This window comes from Hoplias malabaricus, chromosome 2, assembly GCF_029633855.1.
Source record: "Hoplias malabaricus isolate fHopMal1 chromosome 2, fHopMal1.hap1, whole genome shotgun sequence".
Lineage (NCBI taxonomy): Eukaryota > Metazoa > Chordata > Actinopteri > Characiformes > Erythrinidae > Hoplias > Hoplias malabaricus.
The window spans coordinates 42343947-42371946 of NC_089801.1; the positions used below are offsets into that span (position 1 = coordinate 42343947).

The following is a 28000-nucleotide window of genomic DNA, read 5'->3' on the forward strand; positions in this document are numbered from 1 at the left end:
TTTATAAATATTGTTATAATGTAACTCAGGAGGCCATCGTACCTTTCAGTATGCTCTGCAGCTAATGCTGCTACAACGTCAATGGTTAGTTTTAACAGAAACCTAAAATGGACACATTAGTAACCTGTCACTGGTTTTCAGCTGGAGCTGACATGGAAAAACAACTAAAAACATGGAAGAAATTGTCGCTGGCCGATATTAATATTTTGTGGTGGTTACAATTCAGTGGTTACCAAAATGTAAATGCTGCACCTTTTAAGTTGGTGCGAACAATTCAAGTAAGAAGCTGGTAAAAAGGATTCTTAGGCTTGGTGTAAACACACAGAAAGTTCTACACTTTGTTCTGTGTTACTGGTATTTAGTTTGGTGCTCAGGACTATGCTCCATTTACTTTTTTGGTGTAAGGAAGCTACCATATTAAAACACATTTAAATTATTGATTACCCTACTTTATACAAACTTTAGCTGAAATAATATTTATCACAAAAATAAAAAAATATATCAATATTTTAAGAAAGTAAGATGTTATTTCAAGGTAGTAAGTACTTTGCTAAGCAAGATAATATTCTCTAAGATATTTTCTTATATTAGTGGCAAAGGAAGCCAATTTTTCAAGATGCCAGGCTTATGTTTTGTGATACACAGTATTTTGGAATAGTTAGATAATAACTATTCAGAGCCAGAGACAGAAAAGACTGATTGTTTTCTTCTGACCTCCATAACACTGGTGTTTCATCAGGTCCATAAACACCCACAGTCGTGTGTTGGTGTGTGTTTAATAATCTACAGAATGGGGGAGGGGCTCAGATTAGTTCTGCAAACAATTCTTATCAGCATTTGGATTCTCAGGCACACACACACACTTTGAGAAAGTTTAGCCCAGTTGACTGGTGTCAACCGTCATCTGACCTGCATCGTCTGATCTGAACCATGTGAGTTACTGCTGCTTGTACCTTTATTTTACAGTTAATATGTTTATTGTTGGGGTTTGAGCAGCTTTCTGTTCATATTTCATAGTTCCTGGGGGAGAACTGATAACACTTACACACCAATCTGAGCGCAAAAAGTTGGTGTACAAATATTTTTTAACGTGAAAATTAACATAGATGAACACAAGCTTCCTGAACCACACGGGCCTAATCTATGGCCTACAGCCGTGGGCTAATGAATCTGACAACCATTAATATCAGCCTATATAAAGTTATAGTTACATTCTGTACTCTAGTAAATTCAATTATACAGTTCTGAATGAACACATCTTTTGTTAATCTCTAGATTTGATGCTGTTTTTGTGAAAAAAATAAATTGGATGAGATAAGATTGAAAAAATAATAAAAGGAGACAATAGTCAGAAATGTCTGCTAAAAAATTAAATAATGTAAAGTGTAAACTTACATTCCAGAGGAAAATAGTAATGCTCAGTTTAACATAATGGTGATTCTTCTAAAATTCCTTAGGTGAAATAAAATGAGACAAAAAGAAAAAATGGAAACATGTATCTCCCAAAATAGTAATTCACAGGATAAAGACAAAACATTCATTCATTATCTGTAACCGCTTATCCAGTTCAGGGTCGCGGTGGGTCCAGAGCCTACCTGGAATCTTTGGGCGCAAGGCAGGAATACACCCTGGAGGGGGCGCCAGTCCTTCAAAGACAAACCATTCTTAAACCTAAATGAAAGTCAATGTAAATATTTTATTCCAAGTAATTTCCAAGCAATTATATTGGTTCATTCATCATGAAATTTTCACACAGTGTGAAGAACAGCTGCTGTGTTCAAATGATGTAGTAAACGTAAAATAAACAAAAATTGAGATGCATGTTTTTAACTGAATATATAAAATGTATTCCTTTTCTGTTGTGGTTTCCTCATAAGAGTTTCACTTCTTGAATTGTGCAAATAGCATGAGCATGACTCTAAAACGGAACAGGTCATCCACATGTGGAAATAGGAGGAGGGGTCAGTTTGTACACCGGTGGGAAGAGGGAAATTAGATCTTGTCATGTACAGACCTGTTAGGAATAAGCATTACCCATTACTGATCTACAGTCTCAAAACAATGTGAGTAAAGAACCTGGAATCTGGAAACTGGTGTAAATTTGACTGCAGTGAAGGGACCAACCTGAGTTTGTAATGTTTATTTAACCTCGCTGAAAACTAAAAAATATATATCTATATTTTGTCAAAGCATGTTAAAATATTTCATGAACAAACATGTACTTGCAGTCTCCTATATTTAGAAATTAAGCGGTTTAATTATATCTGCCTCCTGTAATTCATGTTTGTTTTATATAAAAATAAATTAACCTACATATTTTTACATATTTTTAAATGTAATCTTTTCTTATGTTTATTCACCGACTTGTTTAACGCAGTATTAAATCATCTTATTTCTTAGACACCATCTACTTATTATAAAAATGTTTACACATTTCAAATATATAATTGATATTTTTCTGAATGCTTTGAGATTTGTTTTGTGATATTCACTGAACCATGGTCTGACAGAGAAATGAGTTGATAACTGTAATTATATGCTAATGCAGAATTAATGGCAGTAAATATGAACACGTTTCAGCTGTTCTACATAAAGCTTGTAAAAGATATTCCACGTCTTTATATGAAGTGTTTTCTGTTTTGTATCAGTTTTACAAAAGCATGATTGATTAATTCCTCCAACGCTTATTAATTTAATGTATAACCAATGGAAGAGCAGCTTGGCTGTTAATTTTGTTGAATAAATCAATACAAATTTAAAAATTTCAACTAAAATTAATTTCACATAGAATATTAAGTGGTATTGGTTTTACTGATGTGTGGTTAGTAGTGATATACATTTCCCATAATTTTGATATTCAAATTTTTAAAGAAAATGATTATTTCTTACTTATATAATAATATCTGTTTGTTAAGCAGATATTTTGGCTTCTAATTTATTAAAGGTTTCTTAAATAGGACTTTTGGAAATTTGGATATAACTCATGTCTGACGAGGAAACAATATAATAATAGGTTACACTTATATAGGGCCTTTCATATACAGAAGTATGCTTTACAATTTGAGGGGAAAAAATGCAGAGAGAGAGAGAAAGAAAGTATTCTGAGAAGAGGTAAGATTTGAGCCAAGATGAACATGGAATGAAAGGAGGGGAAACGTATGGAAGAGGGTAAGAAGGTGTAGTTTAAAGGCATTTATGCCGTTGGAAAGAGGGCATGTCGGTGTAGCAGTGTAACAAATATGACTGTGGAAATTTAAGCTATTATTTTTAATATTGCTTAAACTATTTTATCTTTTCCTTTGTCTTTTTAGGGACAGCCACTGTGGAGTCTCTTTGGACTTGTTTCTCCACGTGTCCCTTGTGCCTTCTGTGAGTTTTTAATTGGCCTGTATGGCGTCTTAAATTTTTGTTTAGGAAATTCTTAGACTTTCTAAAACTCTTTCTAACAAACATCTCTATAACAAATCTTCTTAAATAAAGAAATATGCCAGGAATTTACTGCATGATCCTAAAAGTTCAGCTTCAGAGATAAAGTCCTGCTGAAGTCAGAAGCACATGCTTTTACCATGCTCGTCCATGCCCATGATCTGATTCATGACTTAATGTAATTTAAAACACCAATACTTTTTTTTCCATTGTTGTCCATCCATGTTTAGCACTTCTAAAACATATTTAAAACATATTCTGTGTGTGGATGATGGTACTTTACACCAGTGCAAAATTAAATTAGTAGAAAAATAATACAATAAGCAATAAAATGATGGGCTAAATGTGTTTATGTAAGAGCTCAAAGATGATATTAGACGCAGCAAAACAGTCCCAACAAGCGCAGCGAAATAATTGCACTAAGTTAAAGCACAGAAAAAGAGAATGGTGAAGAAAGAGAACTAATCGAAAATGGCAAAAAAAAAAAAAAAAAAGAAAACAGAGCTTTCCTTCCTTGCTCCTCACTGCTGTGCACTCTGGTTGGGGTGAACAGCTAGAGGCTTATTATTATTTAAAGGAACAGGCACTGAAAGCTGTCATGCTGAACAGGGCTATTTAGGCAAGGGAGAACTCTGCTGTGCAGTTTGTGGGGTTTGGACCAAAGCCAGTCACAGATGTATCATTAAGAAACAGAACTATGTTCCACTGTGAAGAAGAGAGGGATATTTCAATTATACATCAAACATCAGTGTTTTACCTCCTGTAGGTGTGTATTGTAGCAGCGTTGTCATTCTTGCAGCAGAGAGATAAGCCGCAGCTGTTTGAGGAACGTTTCCCTTATCTCAGAGGACGATTTGGATTTGTGGTGTAAGTAAAACATTCATTCATTCCATAAGTTTGTAGGCACCTCTATTAAGAAGAATCTGGAGCATTCAGAGAGTTCATCATGACCAATGGCAAACTTTTCAATCTCTCTGGCATTGGGCTGTGGAGCAGTGGATCTGTGTTTTCTGGAGTGATACAGCGTCATGCAATACCTTTGGGATGAGTTGGAGCGGTGTTTGTTATCCAGAACTTATCATCTGACATCAGTACCTAACCTCATTAATATATGTGCTTTTATTGTCATACAGCAATATTTTCCCTCCACATGGCAGGCAGACGTCGCCCCAAAGAATTTGAGAGTGTTGACAGTACTGATTAATTCTCTGAAATTTAGAAGAGTTTTTTGTTGTTGTTTACAAAACAACAAGAGTTTTTAATGTGTTTATTGTCTGATTTGTTGTTGTCAGGCCGCTGGATTTTCTGGGCAGTCTGAGTAATCGCTGGTCATATGGGTTTGCATTTGGTGCTGTGACTCCTAGCGTCCTACAGCTGTTCTCTGAATCATACACACCATTTAATGTCCCAGTCTGGGCTAAAGGTACATTTCAGACACATTTCTATGACTTCTACATCATATATCGTTGTAAGACACTTCAGCTCTTGTCTAGTCAACTCCTTTACTGTAATAAATACAACACAAACTATACAAACTGGAGGTCAAGCAGCAGCTAAAAACACAGTCTTGAGCTTATTTCACACATAAACTCCAGAGAAACTCTGGATATCAGGTCCGGAGATGTCCCAGAGTTGTAGCACACACAGATGCATTCTAGCAACTGCATGCTCTAGGCCTGTGCAGCGCATGCAGGAGATATAACTGGGTTCTAGGGATATTAGTGGCTGCGTTCACACACGCACTCACTCAGACTTTACCTGAATTGCTAGCTTTATGTTATAAGGGCACTAGCAGGATAAAGTTAGCGTAAAGTCCAAGATGAACATGGCAGGTTCTTGCGTTCACGCATACAACTCCTCCAGGTAATCTCAGGAACGTTTCTGGCCAAGCAAATGAAAAGCAGCATGAATAGAATGAATTAGGAATGATACCTGAAATGGCAGATGATGACCTCCACACACCATGTTGAAACCCACTGAAATAACTTGCAATTATTAAACTTTAATTCAAATTAAAAATAATTTCAAAGTGGATTTTGATGAATTATGAGTTGATGTTGGTCTCTTGAAAAGTGTCTAGGCATTTGCATACAGCAGGATGCGGGCTATTCCCTTGCTTAAGGGGCTCCCCAGGTCTGAGTTTCAGAGTGTAAGAGTCCCTCGGGGTCTGGGTTTGTTGGATTTTTTGCAGTGCAAGAAGAGAGTGGTCCACACCAACAACAAAAAAAAATATTTCCATACATTTCTTGATATTTACATATAACTAAGGTTCACTAACGAGTACCTAATAGTAACAGCACATTTAGAGATTCATCAAAGAATTGACCAATGGAAATCAACAAAGTTCCTTATAAAACTTCTTTTAGTTTCAATTATACCCTGAAATAAGTTTTTATCTTCTGTAACTTGGCCAGTTTGGAGATATGAGGGATTGTCCCACTTACGATTTGCATGTGTTTATAATCTTTCAGCAATTGTATATCTGATTGGTGCTCTGGAAGTGGGCGTGGCCTACATGCCTTTCTTTGCCTGTCTGTCAACATCACACAAAGCACTTGGAGGAATCTTAGGACTACTGTACACACTTGCCTGGTACACACACACACACACACACACACACACACACACACACTACAACTCATGGAAATTTGAATGCCAACTTACAGCAAGAAATTACAGTATTATCTTTTATATACATTTAATTGTGTGTGTGTGTGTTTGGTAGGTTGATTGTGAGATTATGGGATGTTATCACCTGTCCTGGGGGTCAGGTGGGTTAAAATGATTATCTTTAATGTAGTATAATAATTAATCTTCTAACCGTATCTTACAGTTATGTGCAAAAGACCAAAAACCTCTGTGTGTGCATGCAGGTTCTGGGGGATTATGAGCAGATAATTCTGCAGTGGCCATGTTTCCTGTGCCTGGGTTTTCTTTTGGGTCGGTTCATTTATATGGTGGTGAAGGATGTGCGGATTCGTTTACAGCTGCAGAATGAACAGGTTTCACACACACACACACACCCACTCACTGCTAGGCCCCACTTTTTAAAAATGGAGTTTCTTCTCCCTCCATTTCTAAAAATATCCCTTTCCAGAGGATTACAAAAAATGGCTGCAGCATCATTCAAGTTCAGTTGGGGGCTATAGTACCACTTAAAGAAACTTCATTACAAACTAATAATAAATTATAAAAAAAACATAACTAAATTTATTAATTAAATAATGTGCTAATTAAATTAATTTATATACTAAAATCTACTGCTATCTGCATGTGTACATTATAGTTTTATGACTGATGTAATGCACTATAGAGAGAAAAAGGAGCTGTTTGAATTTCAGACAGAGAGAGATACGCTGTGTGACATCAGCGTATTAGAAAAGATCAGTTTTCCTTGTCCACATGAGAACAGTGACAACGTTTTCAAAAAGCTCAACCTTGGAGAGTGTTTTCAAAAACCTGTTTTCAGTGACCTACACCACTGTTTGTGTGGACAGGAGACCAAAACAGAGAAAAAAAAAAACAGTTTTTAATAACATACATATCTGTGCGCACTGAGCCTTAGTCACATTGCTCAGTGCCAAGTGTCGACTGGAGAAGTGCATAACCCCCAACATTGGGGTTCTGGCACAGGGGAACTATATTGAGCTCCATCGAATACTAGGATTGTGCCTGCCCTCAAATCCACACAGCAATGTTACAACACACTCTTAAAAATAAAGGCGCTACAAATGTTCTTTGAGCAATGCCACAGATGGAAATTTTGGTTCCACAAAGGACCATATTGCTAATACATTATATGGGTAAAGAACCTTAAGATTGATGGATGTTTAAACCTTTAAAAAAGGTTCTTCACACTCACACATCTCTTAAACATGGTTCTTTAGGGAAAACTTTTTCTATCACATCACCCAATTAATCCTTTGTAGCTTTATTTTTAAGAATGTTGTCAGGACTGAGTGGACTGACGGAGGCAGACACACCGTGACTTAACTATTACAGTGACTTTATTTACACCAAAAGATACAAAACAAAAACAGAATACTTAGACCAAGAAAGACCTAGTCTGAGAGACTTGGACAGAGGGGCTTAGACAGAGAGAGAGAACTGGACTGACAAACCTAGACAGGTAGAACTAAACAGAGATCTAAACAGAGAGAGCTTACAAACACTAAACCTAGACTTGGCAGGCATGAGAGACAGACAAGACAGACCAGAGAGCACCAAACAAAGGTAGAATGTCCAACAAAGGAGTCACACAGAGGAACTTAAATATACAACACAGACAAGGGACACCTGAAACAGATAATGAGGGGGCAGTATTACAAATGAGACATGGATGAGGAGGAGGAACAAAGGTGGGACTAGGGCGGAGACATGAACAATAACAAACAGAGCCATGTGCAAGAGCACATGTCTGGGAAAACAGACATGACAGAACAAGGACGTGACAAGTGTAGTGTAATATCTTCACAGAGGAAAATTAAAGAGAGAGATAAATTAAATGAAAACAGGAAGAACTCCAGATTAATAATTGTATAATCATTCCAGAAAAACAGGATGAGAAGGAGTTTCCACATTTTTTGGGCTAAATGTGATCTGTAAACAAGTGTGTGTGTGTGTGTGTGTGTGTGTGTGTGTGTGCGTGTGCCAGGTGGAAGAAGAAAAGCTTGTTGAGTCTCATCAGTTCAGATATATTCAAACACTACTGAGAAAACCTCCAGAAAGGTACACTTCTCAACTTTATTTATAGAGCACTTTATAAAACACCAACAGCTAACACTTGATAAATTACATACACACATACACATTCACCCACACAAACAAACACAGACACACCCATATTGTCTAACCCTCATGTTCTGCCACAGATCATCAGAGAAAAGCTGGTTCCAGAGAACAGTGTACGACTGGGATCCTTACTTTAAATTCCCAAACAGAATGATTGGCACCTCTGTCATCTCCCTCATCGGACTCTATATGGTCAGTGTTTATTTGTGTGTGAGTGTGAGTGAGTGTGAGTGTGTGCAGTCGTTACCTAACAACCTCCTGGAATAACACAGTACCTCCTTAGCTAATATGAGAAAAATTAAGTCATTTTCAATACAGTAAATCCTACACAGCAACACTAGCAGTGACTGTCATCAACATAGCAACCACTTGGAATGCAATAACACCCTCTAGCAACCATGAAACATTCTAGCAATCACTTAAAATACTGTATAAACTACACTGCAATTTTAGCAACACTGGCAGTAACATAATAACCATCGGGAAGACCACAGCCAAAAATAACAACCATATGAAATGCTTGCAGTCACTGCGCAGCATCACTAGCAACCACTTGCAGTAACCTAGAAACCACCTGGAATACAAGAGCAACACACCTAACAACCATGAGAGACCAATCATTTTCAATACAGCAACATTAACAACCACTCGCAGTAACCCAGCAATATTAGGTTACCATTCTACAACCCCAGTTCTCTGAAACATTGAGTGGAGGGATCCATCTCTGGGAGGGACTATTGTTCTGACCTCTGTAGAAACATCCAATTGCATCAAGTCTGGCTTGACAGACAGGGGTGCGCGTCCAATACCAAGCGAGGCCCTGTCCACCCCTGCAGGCATATAAGACCCAGTCGCGCCCGCGCCACATATCTCCAGTGAATGTATTAGCTTCTCATGCAACAAGCAGGGCATTCTCCACTCAGTGTTTCAGGGAAACAGGGTTACAGAATGGTAACCTAATGTTCTCTTTCATCATTGTGTGTTTGAGATCCACCTATAGAAGATATGGATCCACCTATAGAAGATATCTACCTGATTGTCCTAAACACTCACAGTGACACAATGTGAGCCAAGTTAAACATGTCAAGCAAAGCTTAAAAACAAAGAGAGCCTACACCCAGAACAGAGTGAGCTACCAGGGTCCTAGTAACACAGAAGCCAGTAGTATGAACCTCCTTTCTTAAAGCCTTAGTCCAGTCCCTGTAAACATGGACGTCTTGCACAGAACCAAGTGCATTCAGGAGGAGGCAGAGACACACATAGGCATTAAGGCTGGGTTAGGCCTGAAGGAAACACTCTCCGTATTTTGTGCATGAGGGATGAACAGAGAGTGCATGAAGATCACTGACCCATTTGGCTGATGTCATAGCTAGGAGCAGGGCTGCCTTGTAAGACAACCGTTTTAGATTGACATTTTCTTTGGGTTTAAATGGGTGCTGGGAGAGTGTATACAGCACTAATGAGAGGTCACAGTTAGGGATGAGCTGCTTAGTCACTGGCAGGGCATGGGGAGCCTCCATGAATTTGCGAATAAGGGGGGACTGACCCACAGCTGCATTAATGAAGCCAATATGGCATGCAGAGATAGCTTCTAGATAGACCTTAATGGCAGAGAATGATTTACCATTATCTATTAAGTCTTGTAAAAAGCAAAGCACATCAGATACGCAGCACTGATGTGGAATAAGCTGGCAAGTGTCACACCACTTCTCAAATACGTTCCATAGTGGGGCCCTTGCACTCTGATTAGTCTCCACAACCCAAGGAGGGAGCCCTAGTGCATGGAGGTTGAACCTTTCACGGCTATCTGTTCTGGGTGAGGATGGTGTATTTCTCAGTTCGCGTGACATCTGTGCGTAACAGAATGGCCCATGGCTGGGCATAGAAGAGAGGTATTATCTCTGCTAGCCATGGTGCTTTGGGTGATCCGGGGGCTATTAGAATGAGCGGCAGTCCCTGCTCCCTCACTCTGGCCAGGGTTGGGGAGATCAGACAAAGTGAGGGAAAAGCAGGGGTGTATCAAGCTTTTCAAAAGTGTGGGTGTTCTGGGATGAGAAAGTAAAATCCCCTCTGAAGTGATCATAGCCAAAATATAATCACAATCATGGCCAATTATAACTTTTGGAATTTCTATATTTTATGTACATTTAGGCCTAAAGTATGGCAATACTGTATCAATTTTTGTCAATGTGTTGAAATCACACATGAGGATAGCTAATGTTCCTTCTCTCCCCATAGAAGCATTACCCATGCATTTCAACTGATGCTGCCTTGCATTGACTTGCAACTTTTTATTGTTTGTGCCAGGTGAATAAAACCACTGCGTGGTCCCACGTCTCTTCGGTCTTTGAGCAAAAACCACAAATCAAACACTCATTTGCTCATTGCAAGCCTGTGGTAGCAAATTATCAACACCACTTACTTGGGTTTGCCTAAAAAAAGGAATAAATCTTCCACTGCCCTTTCCTTTTGTGCATTCTAATGTTACATGACAAAATAGAATGACTTTTTCAAAACACAGTCCCAGGGCCGTCATTAGAGATCAGTGATTAGTGGGTATAAGCTTTAACTAAGGGGGCCTGGGGTAAATGCCTCATAACATCAAATTTCTTTGATGAGGTACAGGTTAAGCAAAGCCACAAGTAGCTGCTGCCTTTACAAAATAAAATATTTTGAATATACATCTACAAGTAGAAAAACAAAACTATTAACTCATTATATAGAGGTATCTGTAAAATACACAGTCATAAATAACATCAGGAAAGCACATAATCATCAGTTCTCTAAATACTGCAGTGTTTAATGCATGAATATTTTAACTGTTTTTTTTTTTCAGCAGGTTTACTTTACATTATCAATAATCAGGTTTCCTCTGCTAGTAAAATGCTATTTCAACTTGTGCATCAATGTAACATGCCTTTAATTAATGTATTTTCTTTATTTTTGTCTTGAAATGACACTCACTGTCAGGAAACTCAATACACCTTCTCATGTGCATAGGATTGCCAACTTTCTGAAATCAAAATAAGAAAAGCAAGGGCCTTGTAAATCATTTTCATTCATTCATTCATTCATTCATTCATTCATTCTCTGTAATCGCTTATCCAATTCAGGGGCGTGGGGGGTCCAGAGCCTACCTGGAATCATTGGGCGCAAGGCGGGAACACACCCTGGAGGGGGCGTCAGTCCTTCACAGGGCAACACAGACACACACACACTCATTCACTCACACACTCACACCTACGGACACTTTTGAGTCGCCAATCCACCTGCAACGTGTGTTTTTGGACTGTGGGAGGAAACCAGAGCACCCGGAGGAAACCCACGCGAACACGGGGAGAACACACCAACTCCTCAAATCATTTTCAAATATAGTAAATCAGAAAAAATATTTTTGTTGTCAGTCATTTAAGCCAACTGCCATAAGGACTGTCAGTGCCTGTCAGTAGCCTTTTTGAAAAATGGCAAAGCAGAATCTGTCCATGTATTTTGCAAATACTGTATTGCTGGTTTAAATTAACTCTATTATTTTAAATTGTTCATTAATTACAATAAGATCTGAAGTGAAAGAATCTTATTGGTCTAATTTTGGACTCATATTTGTCTTACACTCTAATTAATGTTAATCTATATGAAAATATCAAATGTGATTTTAATGTATAAGTAATTACTTTGATTCAAAACTGTATTATTGATGTGTTGAGGGTGAAATGTAATGTAGTTTCTCTAGGACACAGAGCAGAACTGTAGTTCCCAGTGTTTGAGCACTGACCTGTTGCTCTCAGTGCGGCTGCAAAACAACCCCCTGTAGGAAGGACTAGAACTTCATTGGCTGCAGAAATGAATGATGGACAGATAACTCTGGCTGATTGGATAAATAAAGACCAATGAAAAGTGCGTTCCCTGTTTAGGTGCCGAGAATCTAGCCTCACCTTGGCTGAGACAGAGCTGCATGTTTCTATGGCAAGTCGTATTAACATTAAATAGCTTTTGTCTGACAATCTTTAATTAAATACTGTCTATCTACAACAGAATTTTGCAACAATTATACTTTGACTAGTCAGAATGACAATTTAAGCTCTGCTCTGCTGCCACAGTTGCCAGGTGTGCCCATTTTAATTTTGAGCTTATTTTTCTGTAAAGTCGCTTACATCACAGTAACACCAGCCAATGCTGAGTTTATTTACGTCAGGGACTGGGGGAAATACAGAAGAAATCTACAATGTTGAAATTGGCTTCTTATTTGCCAGCTTATTCGGATTTTCTGTTCCACCTTAAATGGTGCAGTAATTGCATTCTGTCGCCAATAAATGGCAACATATGAACATGACTTCCATACTTGAGTAGTGTTGCACGGTGAGTGCAGGGAGTGAATTTTCACTACATTTTCTATTTACTATATAATTTCCTTATTGGAACATAGGGAGCGTAGTTTTGGTGGGGGTGGGGGCTGATTTTTCTCTTCTTGCTTTTTTATGGGAGGAAAACTGAAATCTGGTATAGAGCAGCTGTGTTTCCCTTCCATTTCCCCCCTCATAAATCTCCCCCTTCTTTGCTACTTCCCTTTTAACTCATGTCTAATATGAAGAGGCAGGTGTCAGGCTTACACCAAATTCATCTTTCATTATCATATATTTCCAATTATATATGAAGTCACCATTTTTTTTATATACAGCATGTGTCCATTATCCTAAAGTTTTTTGATGGTGTGACCTTTTTCATATTGCTATTGTAATCCTACATGCTCTATGCAGCATGTTAACAATCTAATTCCACCCTTTTATTTCCTCCTTATATTCATGTAAAATCACAGAGGAGATGTGAGATGTGATATATTATAATTGCCCTGTGAATACAGCATTAAACAGTATGGTATGTAGTGAATTTTCTTATTTGGCTTAATTCGTTGGAAATTATCTCTAAATTTTCAAAGTGTCTCAAAAATCTAAAAGGCTCAGTGAAGATACAATATAACAGACTATAAATATCCTGAATATGAAGAAATTGTACTGTGGAATGTTTTTGTAATGGACCTATAAACATAGCATTGGACATTATAGAATTTGTGGAGAAATTGCGCATTTGGCTAATTTCAGTGGACATTATCTCTTTATTTTCAAAGTTACATGAGCTCCATCTCTCACTGCTGTTAAAATGAAGCTCATGTGTCCGTATGATTAAATGTTTAAAAAGACAAAGGCTTTCATGGGGTGTCTTAACTTTTCACATGAATGTATAACCAAAGTTTATGTTTCCATATACTATGTTCATATCACATGCTATGTTCACAGGGCCATGACACAAAAATTCTACAGTAAAATGTCTTCATGTTCAGGAAATTAATAGTCTGTTATATATAGTTAGATTTTTGAGACTCTTTGAAAATAAAGAGGAAATGTCCAATGAATTTAGGCACATGCACAATTTCTATCACGTCCAGTGCTGTTTATAGGGCCATTATAAAAAAAATCCACAGTAAAATTTCTTCATCTTCAGAATATTAAAAGTCTGTTATATTGTGTCTTCAGTGAGCCTTTCAGATTTTTGAGACTCTTTGAAAATAAAGAGATAATATCCACGAAATGAAGCTAAACGTGTAGTTTTTCCATGTTAGGGAAGGTGTGTTCGTACTTTGCCATCTAGCAGCGACAGAATGCAACTGTTGCTTCATTTAAGGTGGAACAGAGAATCCGAACAAGAAACTGGCGAAAAGTAACCAACTTCAGCGTCGTGTTGCTGCATGAGGGCTAAAGTAGGGCCGAAGAGCGCCTGTGCTGGTTTGACAGGAGCGCCAGCAATGTGTCTCTTCTCAGGAAGCCCTGATAGATCAAGCCATAGTGCGCATTCACCCACAACAGACAGGGCCATATTGCGGCTGCAGGCTTGAACAGCCTGGTGTGCATTACACAGGACAAGATCACTTAGTGTCACAATCATGCCGATAACCGCCATGTCATTGAGAGGCGGAAGGGTTGTTTTAATCACTACCGTTGAATGCTGCTGTTTTGCACTTTGCAGAGTATTTGTTTACTCTATTACCCAGAAATGGATGATCATTTAATTTAATAAGTTATTTTGTAATACCTACCTTTTGGGTTCCATTGGCTATATTTCAGAGTTTACAAGTGATTTTTTATTAAGGTGTTTAAATAAAAATCCAGTTATTTATACAATTGAATGTGTGAGTGCAATCAGTGAGTTATTACAAGACAGCCATAAAACAATTGGCCATTGCAACACTATTTATTATTTTTAATATTGAACAATAATATTTTGTCCATATAGTCATGTAAAATGTAGGTAATATTGTTCTGTACCAGTGGAAATAAGAGGTAAAACAAAGAGCCATTTAGGAGCCTGAAGAGCCGAGCCAAAAGAGCCGAAATTCCCATCACTAGTTTGAAAGCTAGATCTACTAACAGGTGGGCAACTCGTGTAAGCTTAAAGAAAATAAAGGTTGGCTGGCTATAAACTAGCGAGCGTGTAGGTGGCTAGCGGGCAAAACAGCTTATAAACCTCATTCTCTGATTAATTACGCCCGGTGTAAGCTGATCCTTAAAAAGCCAGGAAAAGGAAAGGTCGAGCTGAGAGAAACAAATGTTAACAGGAAACGTGGCGTAAATGGGTCCTATACGCCTGCGTGTGTGGGCGAGGCCTCTGTTGGCTGTTGACTGTTAAGCCTGCTTCTACAGAGGTCAACACCGAAGTCCCATAGATGGATCTCGAGCACGAGATTATGAAAGAGACCCATCTAGCAACCACTGAAATACAATAGCACCACACTAGTAAATGATGGGATACACTATCATTCAGTTCCAATACAGAAGGAACTACACAACCACACTAGCAGCCACTGGCAGTAACCTAGCAACCACGTGGACTACCTTAGCAACACCCAAGCGATCATGACTGACACTAGCAATCACTTAAAATACAGTTAACTACACGGCAATGTTAGCAACCACTGGAGGTAACCTACTAGCCACGTGATAATACAGTAGCTACAAGCACCTATAGCAATACCGAAGGAACTATTCACCACATCAGGAAAGGTACTCTGCACCAAGACATTGTACTATTTTTTTTACCTGCATTGCTATGTGTGTATTTATTTATACGTGTGTGTGTGTGTATGTGTTTGTAGATGACTCTGGGGGACTACAGTGTGAGTGGGTATGTTTTCTCGATGCTGGTGGAGCTAACGTATTCTTTGGATGAGCTGGCACACTCCATCAATGGCACGAATAATCTGTTCGTGGCCTTACTGCCCTACGTGGATGAGTTTGGACATGTGGCGTGGAGTGAGATACTGACTCTCTATCTATCTATCTAGCTAGATAGATCTAACTTGGCTAGGTTGTGTAGTACTATGGAACGTGGACATAGAGTCCAACTATGAACTGCAACTCTAATTGTGTTTATTTGTTTGCTTTTGTTTGTTTGTAGAAGCCTGGTTTATCACAACTATGTTTGCTAGCCTGACATCAGTAACATACACTTTCCATGTGTTGGCGTGTTACAGGTACAGAAATATCACATACCACACATATCTAATCATATCATTTCATCATTTTATCAACTAAACCAGACAACAATCAGGCAGATTCAGCGGTAAGTGTTCTCCTCCGAGCATTTTGAGCTGATGAACAGAATCAGTGGTTGGTGTTCTCAGAGGAGCATGTTGAACTGATGGAATCGAATCAGTGTTTAGTGTTGAACTGATGCAACAAAAAAGCTCACATTAATCTCCTACTTGTCTCTCAGAAATTCTGACTGGATTGAATTATATAACACAAGATTGATTAACTGATTGATTGCTTTTCAATTGACAGGAAGCACATCAAAAGACTCTGGGCAGGAGATAAGAGCTTCTTACCTCAGAAATTCCATAAACCCAGTCCTGCTGTCAGTGTGGTGAGTTTGTGTGCATGTTTGTTCACCATGGAAACAATGTGGACAAAATGGAGTTGGGGAAATCTATATGAATTACACATATTCTTTTTCATTTTAGATTACTGTTAGATTATTAATGACTAATAATCCATCTCCTTTAGGCTGCTATCACTCGGTACTCAGGCTGGCAGATTGCCTTCACGCTGTGGGGTGAGTGAACCTTAAATTAGAGCAGTTGAACAGAGCTCTGTTTATACTAGGTGTTAAAACATATCTGTGAGGATCTGATGGCGTTCAGCCATGAGCACTGACTGATTAGTTCTGATTAGTTCCAGAGCTACTGGGCATGTGTTCTTCTCTGCAGGTTATCTGATCGTTCACTTCGTCCAGTTTGTGTTTGCGTTGCTGTTTATGTATTTGGTGGTGCTTCCCATTCAAAAAGGAGGCTTCCTTCCTTGGTTTTCACACCTCTCCGTCTTACTGTGAGTTCACTTTAAACAGCACTCTGAACTCTTCGCAGTTTACCTGTCCCCACAAACCTCAGTTCTACTGATCCTCCTCAGGCTCACTGTCTTCATTGTCATCGCTCTGGTGGTCCTGCAGGTCCTGTTGGTTCAGATCTTCTTCCTCCAGGACAAATTGACGCCTGAGGACAAGGAGAAACCTCTCGCGCTCAACAACAGGTACGAAGTAAAGGGCTCACAAAAAGGAACATGTGCAGAGTTTGATGTAGTATATGAAAGTCCGCACTGCCCATATATGGAAATTTAGCTGGTTTTGAATTCACTGTCACACATCTGATATGTCTTTTAGACTACAGCACTTCATACTGAAGTTATAAAGAGCGATACACCCCAGACATGAGGCATGCTGTTGGGCAACAAATCAGAATAGAGCTTATTGGCATATGTAAGGGATAAAGACATAATTGCAATCAGTTAAAGGGGACATGTTTCATCCTTGTATATTATAACACAGTTCAGTGTCTTAATGCTGGGAATGTCCATAACCTGCTCTGGTAAATATACCAGAAGGACCAAATAACAGAACACTTTTCTTACCCTGTCTAAACAGCCCTGGCGCTTTCAGAGCCTCTTCCTTCACATGATAATGAGCTGCTCGCTTTTCACCCTGACCCGCTGTGATAGGTCAGACTCAGATGAGGGGATGAGTAGTTCTTAAGTGTCTGAACTTGACGCCAGAAATGAGGCAGAACGGCTCGTTTTATCCCATGTTTTCTGACTTAGACAGCACATAGAAGAGGATGTGTTTCACACAGTGTGGGCTGGTGGGCTCCAGATTCACACATTAATGATAACATGAACTTAACCAGTGATTTTTAATAATAATATCTCTCCATAATGTCTTGTATCTGAGTATAGAAGACCAGGCAGATTTCTGTAGATATAACACATGCTGCATTTCTCTATTCCCCAGGAAAGCCTTCCACAACTTTAACTACTTCTTCTTCTTCTATAACGTCATCATGGGGCTAAGCAACTGTGTCTTGAGGCTGCTGAACAGTTGCATTGTGGGTACGTGGCTTGTGCCTCGCATTGACAGGACCATCATGCAACGGGGTTATGAGTCCATGGACCCAGGTAAAGTTAAGGCTACATGGAGTAATTTTTCTGGGGACTAGTTTGTTATAAAGTGCCCAATATGTACTTCAGACGTCTGGTTCCATTCAGCGAAACTTTGAGCCATTTAGACCAAGCCAAACCCACTCTTAGTATCTTTATGTCTCAACCATCTTAGTTTGAAGACATGGACAAATCATTAGAATGTCCCTTTCAGTCATTTTAAACAGCCTTTCTTTGCAGTTTCTATGTAGGCCTGTCACAATAATTATATTACTGATTATTTGTATGATTCATATCATGTTTCTGACCTCAATGTTGCCCATTGTGTTTACTGGTGTGTTTTTTTTACATAAGAATAGACATTTCCAGTATTTTAGCTTGTTACGACCCAGTCTAGGGTTGAGCCGTAACAGAATGATGTGTGTGTTGGAATTAATATATTTGAAGGGAATAACTGTAACAGATGTAAATGGTGAAACAAAAGGACACAAACAGAAACACAGAATGGATAATGAATAGAATATATATATTGTAGATGTGATATTTACAATGAAATCAAACACCAGTGAACTTCAGGATGGCCTTATGCCGACAAAAACAACAAACAAACACCCCTCCTAACTGACCCACAAACTCTAACTTACCTAAATGAAAACAAAAGGAAACAAAAGACAATACCTTACCTTACTCCCTGTCTATACACAAAAACACACACAAAACCCACTCCCAAAACAAACGGCAGCCAACCCTACTCTGGTGAAATATATATACAGTGTTTACAATACTTTACAAACAATAGATCTAACATCAGTAATCAAAAAGGGCAAAAACAAACTCGTAGTCGAAGTGGGAATGTAACAAAGTCAAAACCAGGTAAACAAAATTCAATATACACAACACAAATCACAGAGCACAAAACAAAGCTTTCTAACAGCGTACACAGAGACGTATTTATGATTCCCGCCGAGATGACGTAGACTAAACGGTGACAGACACAACACATGGACTGGATGGTGGGCCAGACTCAGGACGATGCAGAAATACACAAACTGGAAACTGGAATGAACTCTAGACGGGTGAACAAATTTTACACAGAGAGAGAGAGAACGAGAACGAGAGAGAGAGAGAGAGAGAGAGAGAGAGAGAGAGAGAGAGAGAGAGAGAGAGAGAGAGAACGAGAACATACACAGCGCAGCGTAACACCCCCTCCCACAAATACAAACCCATAGTAGGAACAGAACATTAACACCTAGACAGAGCATCTGCAACAACATTATCTACACCCTGCTTGTGACAGATAGACAAACTTTACTGTGGGCCAAAAGAAATACCTAAGAACACGCTGATACGTTTTACGAATGTCAAGATGTCCAGAACAGGGATGGTCATGAGCTAGGGACAAAACTTGTGATCTAAAGGCCTGGGGAACAACTATTTGACATACATCAGCACAACCATCCAACGAAGAAGGGGGAGACCATTTTCTTATTAAGACATCATTTCCAACATAATAAGGACTAAAGGGTTTATCAGGACCAACATCAAGTGCAGAATCAAAACAGCATTTTATTGTGGGATCTGACTTCTGAGCAGTAGCGAGCTCCGTACGAGTAATTCGCGTATCGGTGTAATTAATTTCACAAATATCTGTCCCTTTATTACCACTAGTAGGAACAGAAGCATCACAGAATGGGTCATCTTTACTTAAAAAGGAGTCTGATAACCCTACTACATCCTCAAACTTTCTCTTTTGAGCCCGAGTGAGAACACAGGATGGAAAAATATGAGTTCTCTACAGCAGAGAGGGGTTCAGAAACCACTTCAGGTAGTGTAAACAACTTATCATCAGCTAGGTCATTACCTAAATTAAACAATACTCCATTTACTGAACGTTGTGAATGAACTGCAACTTTAACGACACCCAAAAACTCAGGCGTTACCAAATAAACTCTATGGAGCGACACTCAACGACACTCCTAACTCAATCCCTTGGATTAAAACCTCACTACCACAATAACTAGAGCCAGAAAAAGGTAAAAAGACAATACCTCACTCCCTAGATATACACAAAAACACACACAAAACCCACTCCCAAAACAAACGGCAGCCAACCCTACTCTGGTGAAATATATACACAGTGTTTACAATAATTTACAAAAGATAGATCTAACATCAGTAATCAAAAAGGGCAAAAACAAACTCGCAGTCGAAGTGGGAATGTAACAAAGTCAAAACCAGGTAAACAAAATTCAATATACACAACACAAATCACAGAGCACAAAACAAAGCTTTCTAACAGCGTACACAGAGACGTATTTATGATTCCCGCCGAGATGACGTAGACTAAACGGTGACAGACACAACACATGGACTGGATGGTTGACCGGACTCAGGACGATACACAAACTGGAAACTGGAATGAACTCTAGACGGGTGAACAAACATGGACTGGAACAGATTGCAGAACCTATAAATTTACAGAGATAGTGAGAAAGAGAGAGAAAACACACATACACAGCGCAGTGTAACAAGCTGCTCGTTCTGTTTTGTTCTCAGGTTTTCTCTGGTCTGTCTGTTCTGGGGTAGTTATCTGTATTGTTTAAAAAACACTCGTTTTTGTTTATATTTTATATTTATATTTGTTTATTGATTTAGAACAGCAGGTAGTGTCGCAGTCACACAGCTCCAGGGGCCTGGAGGTTGTGGGTTCGATTCCCGCTCCGGGTGACTGTATGTGAGGAGTTGGTGTATTCTCCCTGTGTCCGCGTGGGTTTCCTCCGGGTGCTCCGGTTTCCTCCCACAGTGCAAAAACACACGTTGGTAGGTGGATTGGCAACTCAAAAGTGTCCGTAGGTGTGAGTGTGTGTGTTGCCCTGTGAAGGACTGCCCCCCCCACCAATTTTCAAATGAATGAACATTTAAATCTTTTTATAGTCCAATTTTGATGTCTGAATTTTCTTCATTACTAAGTTTTTGCTAAAAGTTCATCACTCTTTAAAAGAGTGTAATTGCATTTTTATGTTATCACCCTTATATGTGAGGTTTAGAAATGAGGAAATTTAAAGGCTAAAATGAATTGACTAACAATATCTACAACTTCTGCCTTCTGCCCTTCAGGCTACCGTACATGGATAGGAATGATAATGGCGGATCATTACCATAGTAATCCGGTTATGGTCTGCTTCTGCCACCTGCTGCTCAGAGGGACTCTGGAGAGACGTACAGTTGCTAATGCCTACTCACACTTCAGCAGCATAGGTCTGAACACTTGTGTATTATATTATGCTGTGTTTATGGGAGTACAGATAGTGAAAGTGGTGACAGCTCAATGCCAGGGCTCTTTACTGAAGGAATCACTATGAAACCTGATACATATTAAAGACAGTATAGGACATATGGATAAGTATGGATAAATTCTTAAGGGCCAGACTCTCTTTCCAAATGTACTATTCATAAATTATTTATAAGTGTGTTCAAAATATGAAAAACACAAAAGTATAAAAGTGTTTATATTTATTAACTACTGAATTTCATGTTAGAAAATTAACTGCTGCAGAATATCAAGACTGCAAAATCCAACATTATACTGCAGATTGTTTAGGCTGAACATTTTCTTTAAAACATTTATGCATAACACAGCATCTTTGAAACATATCAGGTATTTTCTGACTGTATTTCTCATGTAGATTGACTGTAATTTTGCCTACTCATACCTATGGAACCCAATAGCAAAGCGAGTCTTATATTTCTTTAAGTTACATAACCAACTAAATACAAAACAAAAATATTGTACAAGTAGTCACTGGGTTATATTTACAAACCAGAATTCTCTTGAAATCGCCAGTTCTCACTGTGAACTTTGCGGGTTTTTTTTAACTACGTTTAAAACTACGACGGAGTTTTAGGGCCACGGTGTAAAATAAATAAATAAATAAATAAATAAAGTATTCTCGGAATAATTCGCTGCGCATAATGGAGCAGACACACGGTGTAACTGTGAAACGCAGTGTGTTGCTTTCTCTCAAGAGAAAGACTTGAGCAATTTGAATTTTATTATAAAAAGGGCAAAGCAAAAACAAGAAAAACAAGCCGAGACCAAGAAGGGCTAAATCCAGAGGCAAAAATAGAGAAAAACTAAGAGAGAGTTCTGTACATGTGAAGACAGAATTGAATACTTGGCTGAAGGAAAACGTGGCTGTACTTCACATCATTACGGGCCTAAAACAAGGTTTAACACACCGCCGCCCCTCCTTCACGTACAAGCGCAGAGAGCCAATGTGAGAACCTGCCCCAAGCACTGTGCTGTTTTCACCTGTAGCCTGTTAAAGCACATATGATTACTGATCTGATTAAACTGAAACACACTGATTAAACTGATCTTTTCATTTTATATTTCTTTCAAAACACTTATCGCCCATACATTTTATATGTTCTTATAAATGTATAAATGTGTTTAAAACACTCAGTTTAGGCCTAGTTATTTGTATTCTCTGTAATTTTTAGTATTTATTTTAGATCATTTTGTGTTAGCATGCAAATTTCAAGTAAATAAAAAGCAAGAAAAACATGCAAAAATTCAAGCAAGATTTTGCCTTATGCCCCTGGAACAGAGGAAGAACAAGGCACATGTTTCTGTGGTAAAAATCATAGGTGGTACTTGGAGGTGTTGGTTTGATAATGGGTGGTACTTGGTCTATGTTTGAGAACCATTGGTATAATACATTGACTCCAACATGTTTCTGCCCCTGACTGGACAGTCTGAAGAATACTGAAACATATTGGCATCATGTAACCTGTGACCCGTAAACGTCAAATATGTTTAATCCACTATGTTTCTGTCCTCCTCAGACTCTCCAGCAGGAGGCAGAGTTCGTGTGCGCTGGCTTTTATTCTACACTCTGCTGAAAAACCCCAAACTCATTCTACTGAGAAAACGACAGAATCCTGTCCCTCACGATCCTCTGACCTTCGCCAGGGCCATGACCTCTGTTGTAAAGAACTCATGACCATACAGACACCACTGTTCGACTGACTACGTCCTCGAGTCTCAGGAGTCTGCACAAGTCCATGGAGACGCAGCAGAGGCGGATTTATCCATTCCTGGCCACGCCCTTGTCATCATCATTCAGCACTGAAAACCCCACACACTGTGACTGGACAGAAATGCAAAGATTAGCACAAGAAATCCAACTCTACTAGAAAGTTTTGGAAAGTTTTTTGTGACAATATTATATAAATAAATGAATAAAAAAAATAATGAATTAAAAGGAAAATTAATTAATGAAATGTTTCATTAAATAATTAAAATTTGAAATATAACAAATAATTTTGTGATTTATTTAATTGTGATTTAAATGTGCTTTTAAAAATGTTAATTGCATTATTTAAATGATGTAATTATTTAACTATTTATATATTTATTTAATGCGCCTTGCAGCCTTGCACCATGACGTAATTATCTGTCAACATTATCCATCATCCATCAGTATGTCCGATCCAGTCAGATTGATTGGCTAGATTGGTTAGATCCTGTTAAAGAGAGAACAAAGACATAAGCTGTGGTCCAAAGCCTAGGCTGCAGCTGAGGTAGGACTGTCCTATGAAGACCCCTCCTTAGTAACACAATCACACAAATGGAACGATCTAAGAAGTCATGACGTCGCCGGCAAAGTCTTATCTTCCTTGAAGCACTAACATGACTGTAAGTTATAAGTTGTATTTGCTCATTATTATCCTGCAAGAAAATGCTACTTAATTTTTTTATTATTAAATCAAATACTTAAAACCTAATCATTGAGACTTCAACTTTAAACCTTTAAATTTGAACTTTGAACAAATGGTTTACTTAATTAATTGTTTTACACTTTGCAAGCTAAACAAACTCTGAATATCAGTTTTTCACCATGTCTTGTTACTTTAATTCAACACGATGTATGTGCGAAGAGAATTGTGGGTAACTGCAGGCCACGAAGGATACATCTGTTGCATCCTTCAAATTGCTCAGAACGTAGGCTGCATTTCTCTGCCGTATATGGAACAGCCTTCTATTGTGTAACGGCCGAGAAATACAGCCAAGCTTGGCCACTATGGCGAACCGTTTTAATATTAAATTTTGTGACTGGATTTACATTATAGATATTTACAATTAATTTATGACTAGACACAATTATAAAGAAAGATATCTCTAATTATATTTTGACTAGGTGAAATAACAGTGTGATATCTTTAATTACGTTTTGACTAGTGTAAATGACGTCAAATTTACAACTGAGTTCAATGGAAGCTCCAATTCAAGATCTGAAATTAATTACTGACTATCTTAAACTTTAATTTCAGAAATCTACAATTGTCACTAGTCAAAAATTAAATTAGAGATATCTTGCCTTTTGTTCTAAATAGTCATAATTCCACTTAAAGAGATCTTAAATTCCCTCTATATTAAGGGTATCTTAAATATATTTTAAAATATCTGAAACTAAATTGTAGATATCTGAAACTAAATTGTAGATATTTGAAATAGATATATTGAATGAAAGTAATGACTAGTAAAAACTTAGCGATATCCATCCATTATCTGTAACCGCTTATCCAATTTAGGGTCGCGGGGGGTCCAGAGCCTACCTGGAATCATCGGGCGCAAGGCGGGAATACACCCTGGAGGGGACGCCAGTCCTTCACAGGGCAACACACACACATTCACTCACACCTACGGACACTTTCGAGTCGCCAATCCACCTGCAACGTGTGTTTTTGCACTGTGGGAGGAAACCGGAGCACCCGGAGGAAACCCACGCGGACACGGGGAGAACACACCAACTCCTCACAGACAGTCACTTGGAGCGGAAATCGAACCCACAACCTACAGGCCCCTGGAGCTGTGTGACTGCGACACTACCTGCTGCGCCACCGTGCCATCCAAAATATCCAAAACTGTATTTATGACTAGTCAGAATTCATTTTAAGGCATCTACAAATACATTACAGATATCTTGAACTTATTCCCCTTTTGTACTTCTGATATCTTAAATGATAGTTCTGACTAGTCCGAATGTGATTGTAGATATCTTAAATTATTATTCTGACTAGTGAAAAATGTAGCTGACATACATAGCCCATTTTAGCGTCATGTAAAAGTCGTCAGGTCTGCATATTATAGTGGACTTTGGTTTTACATTTTCTGTAAAGTCACTTACAAATACTTGTATCCGTGGGTTGCTTTTTGGAGCTTGTTTCTAAAATATTGGCTTTTTGGCCTTGCTTCATAGAGATAATGTCACCAAAATAAGCCAAACGTGTAATATTTCCACGGTATAGAAGTCATGTTCATATGTTTACATCTATTGGCCACAGAATGCAATTTCTGCACCATTTAAAGTGGAACAGAATATCTGAAAGAAGATGGCGAATAAGCTGGCAGCAGCGTAGACTATGGAACAGCTACAGTCCATGACGCTCAGTGTTCTGGACGAAGGACTGGTCCACAGCGCCAACTAGTGCAGGGTTTCTCAACACTGGAGCCCCCTAGTGGGGGTTCTTTTAATAAAAGAAAACACATTGAACACATTATTAAAGGAGCAGTCCCCTGATAGCAATGAGACGGCGGACCACTGTTGTTCCACTGAGTGAATCTGACAGGACACATTTCGTTTTTAACTGAGCGAGTTTGGCACGGCACATTCAGCTGGAGGTGGGACAGTGGGCTCCTGTTTGGGCTCCAAAATCACATCTCATTCTCAAGCAAATTATTCAGCACAATCCAATTGACCTTATATTGTCTTTATTTATCAATTACCATATAATAAAACCTAACGGGGCTTTTGTGGACAGAATTTGACCTCAACCGAGGAAAATGAGATCAGGCAATACCTAATATCTTCCACAAGAGGGCACCCTAAGATTTAATTTGACACCTCATTCAAGGTAATTGGCATTGTGTGATAATATGACATCATCTTCGGGGATTTGTGACCCCGATTTTTGAAAAAGGACACATAGTTACACTATTTCTCATATCCATAACACAATCCATGCAATGTATGTTTGTAATTAATATTCACATTAATTACACTACTCCGACGGAAAAAGGACAGTTCCAGCTTTCATATGTCACCTTCATCTTGTATCTGTTTATAGTACCTTTGAAGAAATTTGTTATAAACATACACCTATGCAATTGGCTAAATTAATCAAATAAATACAAATAAGCAGCTAGTGTCACTGACAGGTGTAATCCTCTACACAGCGTGCTTATTTTTTTTATGTTTTTACGCAGCGAAACAGCCCCCTGTAGGCGGGACTGTGATTCCATTGGCTGCCGCAGTAAATGCTAGACAGCAAAGTCTGTCTGCTGATTGGCTAAATAAAAGTGACGACCAATGAGAAGCACATTTTCTGTTTAGGAACCCTGGCGTTGTGTTCCGTATCAGTCCAGTACACGGCTTTTAGTGTCCAAACACGGGATGATATAAAGTATTCTATTTGACAACCTTTTTTTTTGGGTTTAATTTAACTTTAAATTTAGGGCACATTCAAAAGCCTTCCACTGTGACCACCCACTCCTAACTATGTGATAACTATCTGTGATAAGCTATAACCCTTGTTTGGGTGGCTTTTTTGTTCGAGCTTCCACATTAAATGTTGCGCAAATGCGTCTCCGTTTAGGTTGGCCCCACACGTCCTAAAACCTGGCGGTGGCTTGTTCTCCTGCTGGCCACATTTGTGGATCAGGCTGCATTTGTATCGGGTGAAATGGGAAAGGAAAGTCTCAAAATTCAAAATCCCGCGAGAGGAAATGAACAAATACACGTCACGAAAAACCAACAGCCGAAGACCACAGCCAATAGCATTTGACACGTGTTATGGCAAAACTAAAATTAATCTGTAAATATCACCAGGAAGGAAGATTGATGCTCAAAGCATTCTTTGGGGAGACCAGGGGAATAAAGACACGCAGTCAAGGATTCTCTCTTATCTCTCATATATTGAACAAAATCATGCAGTATATATATATGGCACCAGTCACGTACACCATCATGTGTTATTACATCAACCCAAACATTCCCTTATTGGTGGATCCTAGTTTATTACTGTCAGGAGAAATGGTTTCAGGTGAGGGCTGTCTTTCAGTTTGTTGACTCCCTTCCTCCACTCTATTTAGTCTCCCCTACTACTCTCAGAATTGCTCTTTTCAGCACTTTCCCACAGTCTCCGCTATCTCCTGGGTCACAGTAACACAACACAATGTAACAAGTCCTTTCAGGTCACAAGCACACTAAGCTGCACACTTAATTTAGTAAGAATTAATCAAGATTAATCAATACCACTACTCCCTGACTATATTGTATCATTAATATAAATCATTAGTTATCATTAACCATTACTCATTAGTGTTAATCTGCATTTTTCCCATCACAACGCGTTCCTAACGAGTCCTCTGATTGGTCAGAAGTGTTCTCCAATCTCTGGTGTGTGTGTGTGTGTGTGTGTGTAAGTGGAATTAGATTTGTGCACCTGCAGTGAAGAATTCGTAAAGGTGTAACTGTTGTATTTGTGGGAGAGCAAAAAATCTGCAGGTTTGCAACTGCTGAAGAGATTTTCTCTGTGAATTCAAATTTATTGATACACGTTTTTTTGTTCTACAATTACAGATTTCATTGTCAAATGCTCTGGGGGTTTGCAGTAAACATACCTCCATAAGAAACTTTGACTTTACAGATATATGTAATGTATTTGTACAAATTGCAGACCATGAGACTCAGATTGGGATGTATTCATTTGTGAATTGTGAAACATATTTGTGACTTGTGCTTTTAATTTATGGATTAACATTTACGCATTTGTAAAGTATTTTGAGACTCTCTCCATAATTATAACTCTAGCCAACCCAGTGTGAGAGATTCAGTCAATGGAGAAAAAACTAGTTCATTTATCGACTACCCAGCAAATTTATTGGAGTGGTTTCTAGAGACCCATAAGTAATAATACTAATAACAAATAACAACTACAAAAATAATAATAATAGTAATAATAATGGAAAATGTTGAGAACCCCTGAGTTATTGGAACATTATATGCAACTTTCTGTCGTCCACATTGTATTGGGGTTGTTTTGAGACTCTCTCTCTCTCTTTCTGTGTGCATGTGCCTTAGTAAAGTTCCTTTGTCAGTAAATATCAGCGCATGATTTCTAATAAAACATATATAAAATATAAAAGTGTCTGTTTTCAGTGTTTGTATGTGTGTGTGAGACAGAAAAAGATGGAGAGGAGGAGGAGAAAAAGAAGAAGAAAAACGAGGGAAAGACACCAA

General features: G+C 38.6%; 1 protein-coding gene across 1 annotated transcript; it reads left to right on the top strand.

The window, feature by feature from the left end:
- Window positions 1-868: 868 nt before the first annotated feature.
- On the top strand, window positions 869-22956 carry stra6l (STRA6-like). Its single transcript, XM_066661706.1, has 18 exons — window positions 869-932; window positions 3312-3369; window positions 4193-4293; window positions 4719-4849; window positions 5898-6018; window positions 6152-6197; window positions 6300-6428; window positions 8081-8154; window positions 8298-8409; window positions 15362-15518; window positions 15664-15739; window positions 16050-16131; window positions 16272-16320; window positions 16475-16592; window positions 16674-16793; window positions 17548-17711; window positions 20811-20951; window positions 22542-22956. Coding segments are annotated over exons 1-18 (1839 nt in total). The 5' UTR covers window positions 869-930; the 3' UTR covers window positions 22700-22956.
- Window positions 22957-28000: the final 5044 nt, after the last annotated feature.

Excerpts from the sequence above, each read along its gene's own strand:
- stra6l (XM_066661706.1), top strand. Across the intron at positions 3,370-4,192 it reads ACGTGTCCCTTGTGCCTTCT|GTGTGTATTGTAGCAGCGTT; the intron begins GTGAGTTTTTAA and ends TACCTCCTGTAG. Across the intron at positions 20,952-22,541 it reads CTCACACTTCAGCAGCATAG|ACTCTCCAGCAGGAGGCAGA; the intron begins GTCTGAACACTT and ends TGTCCTCCTCAG.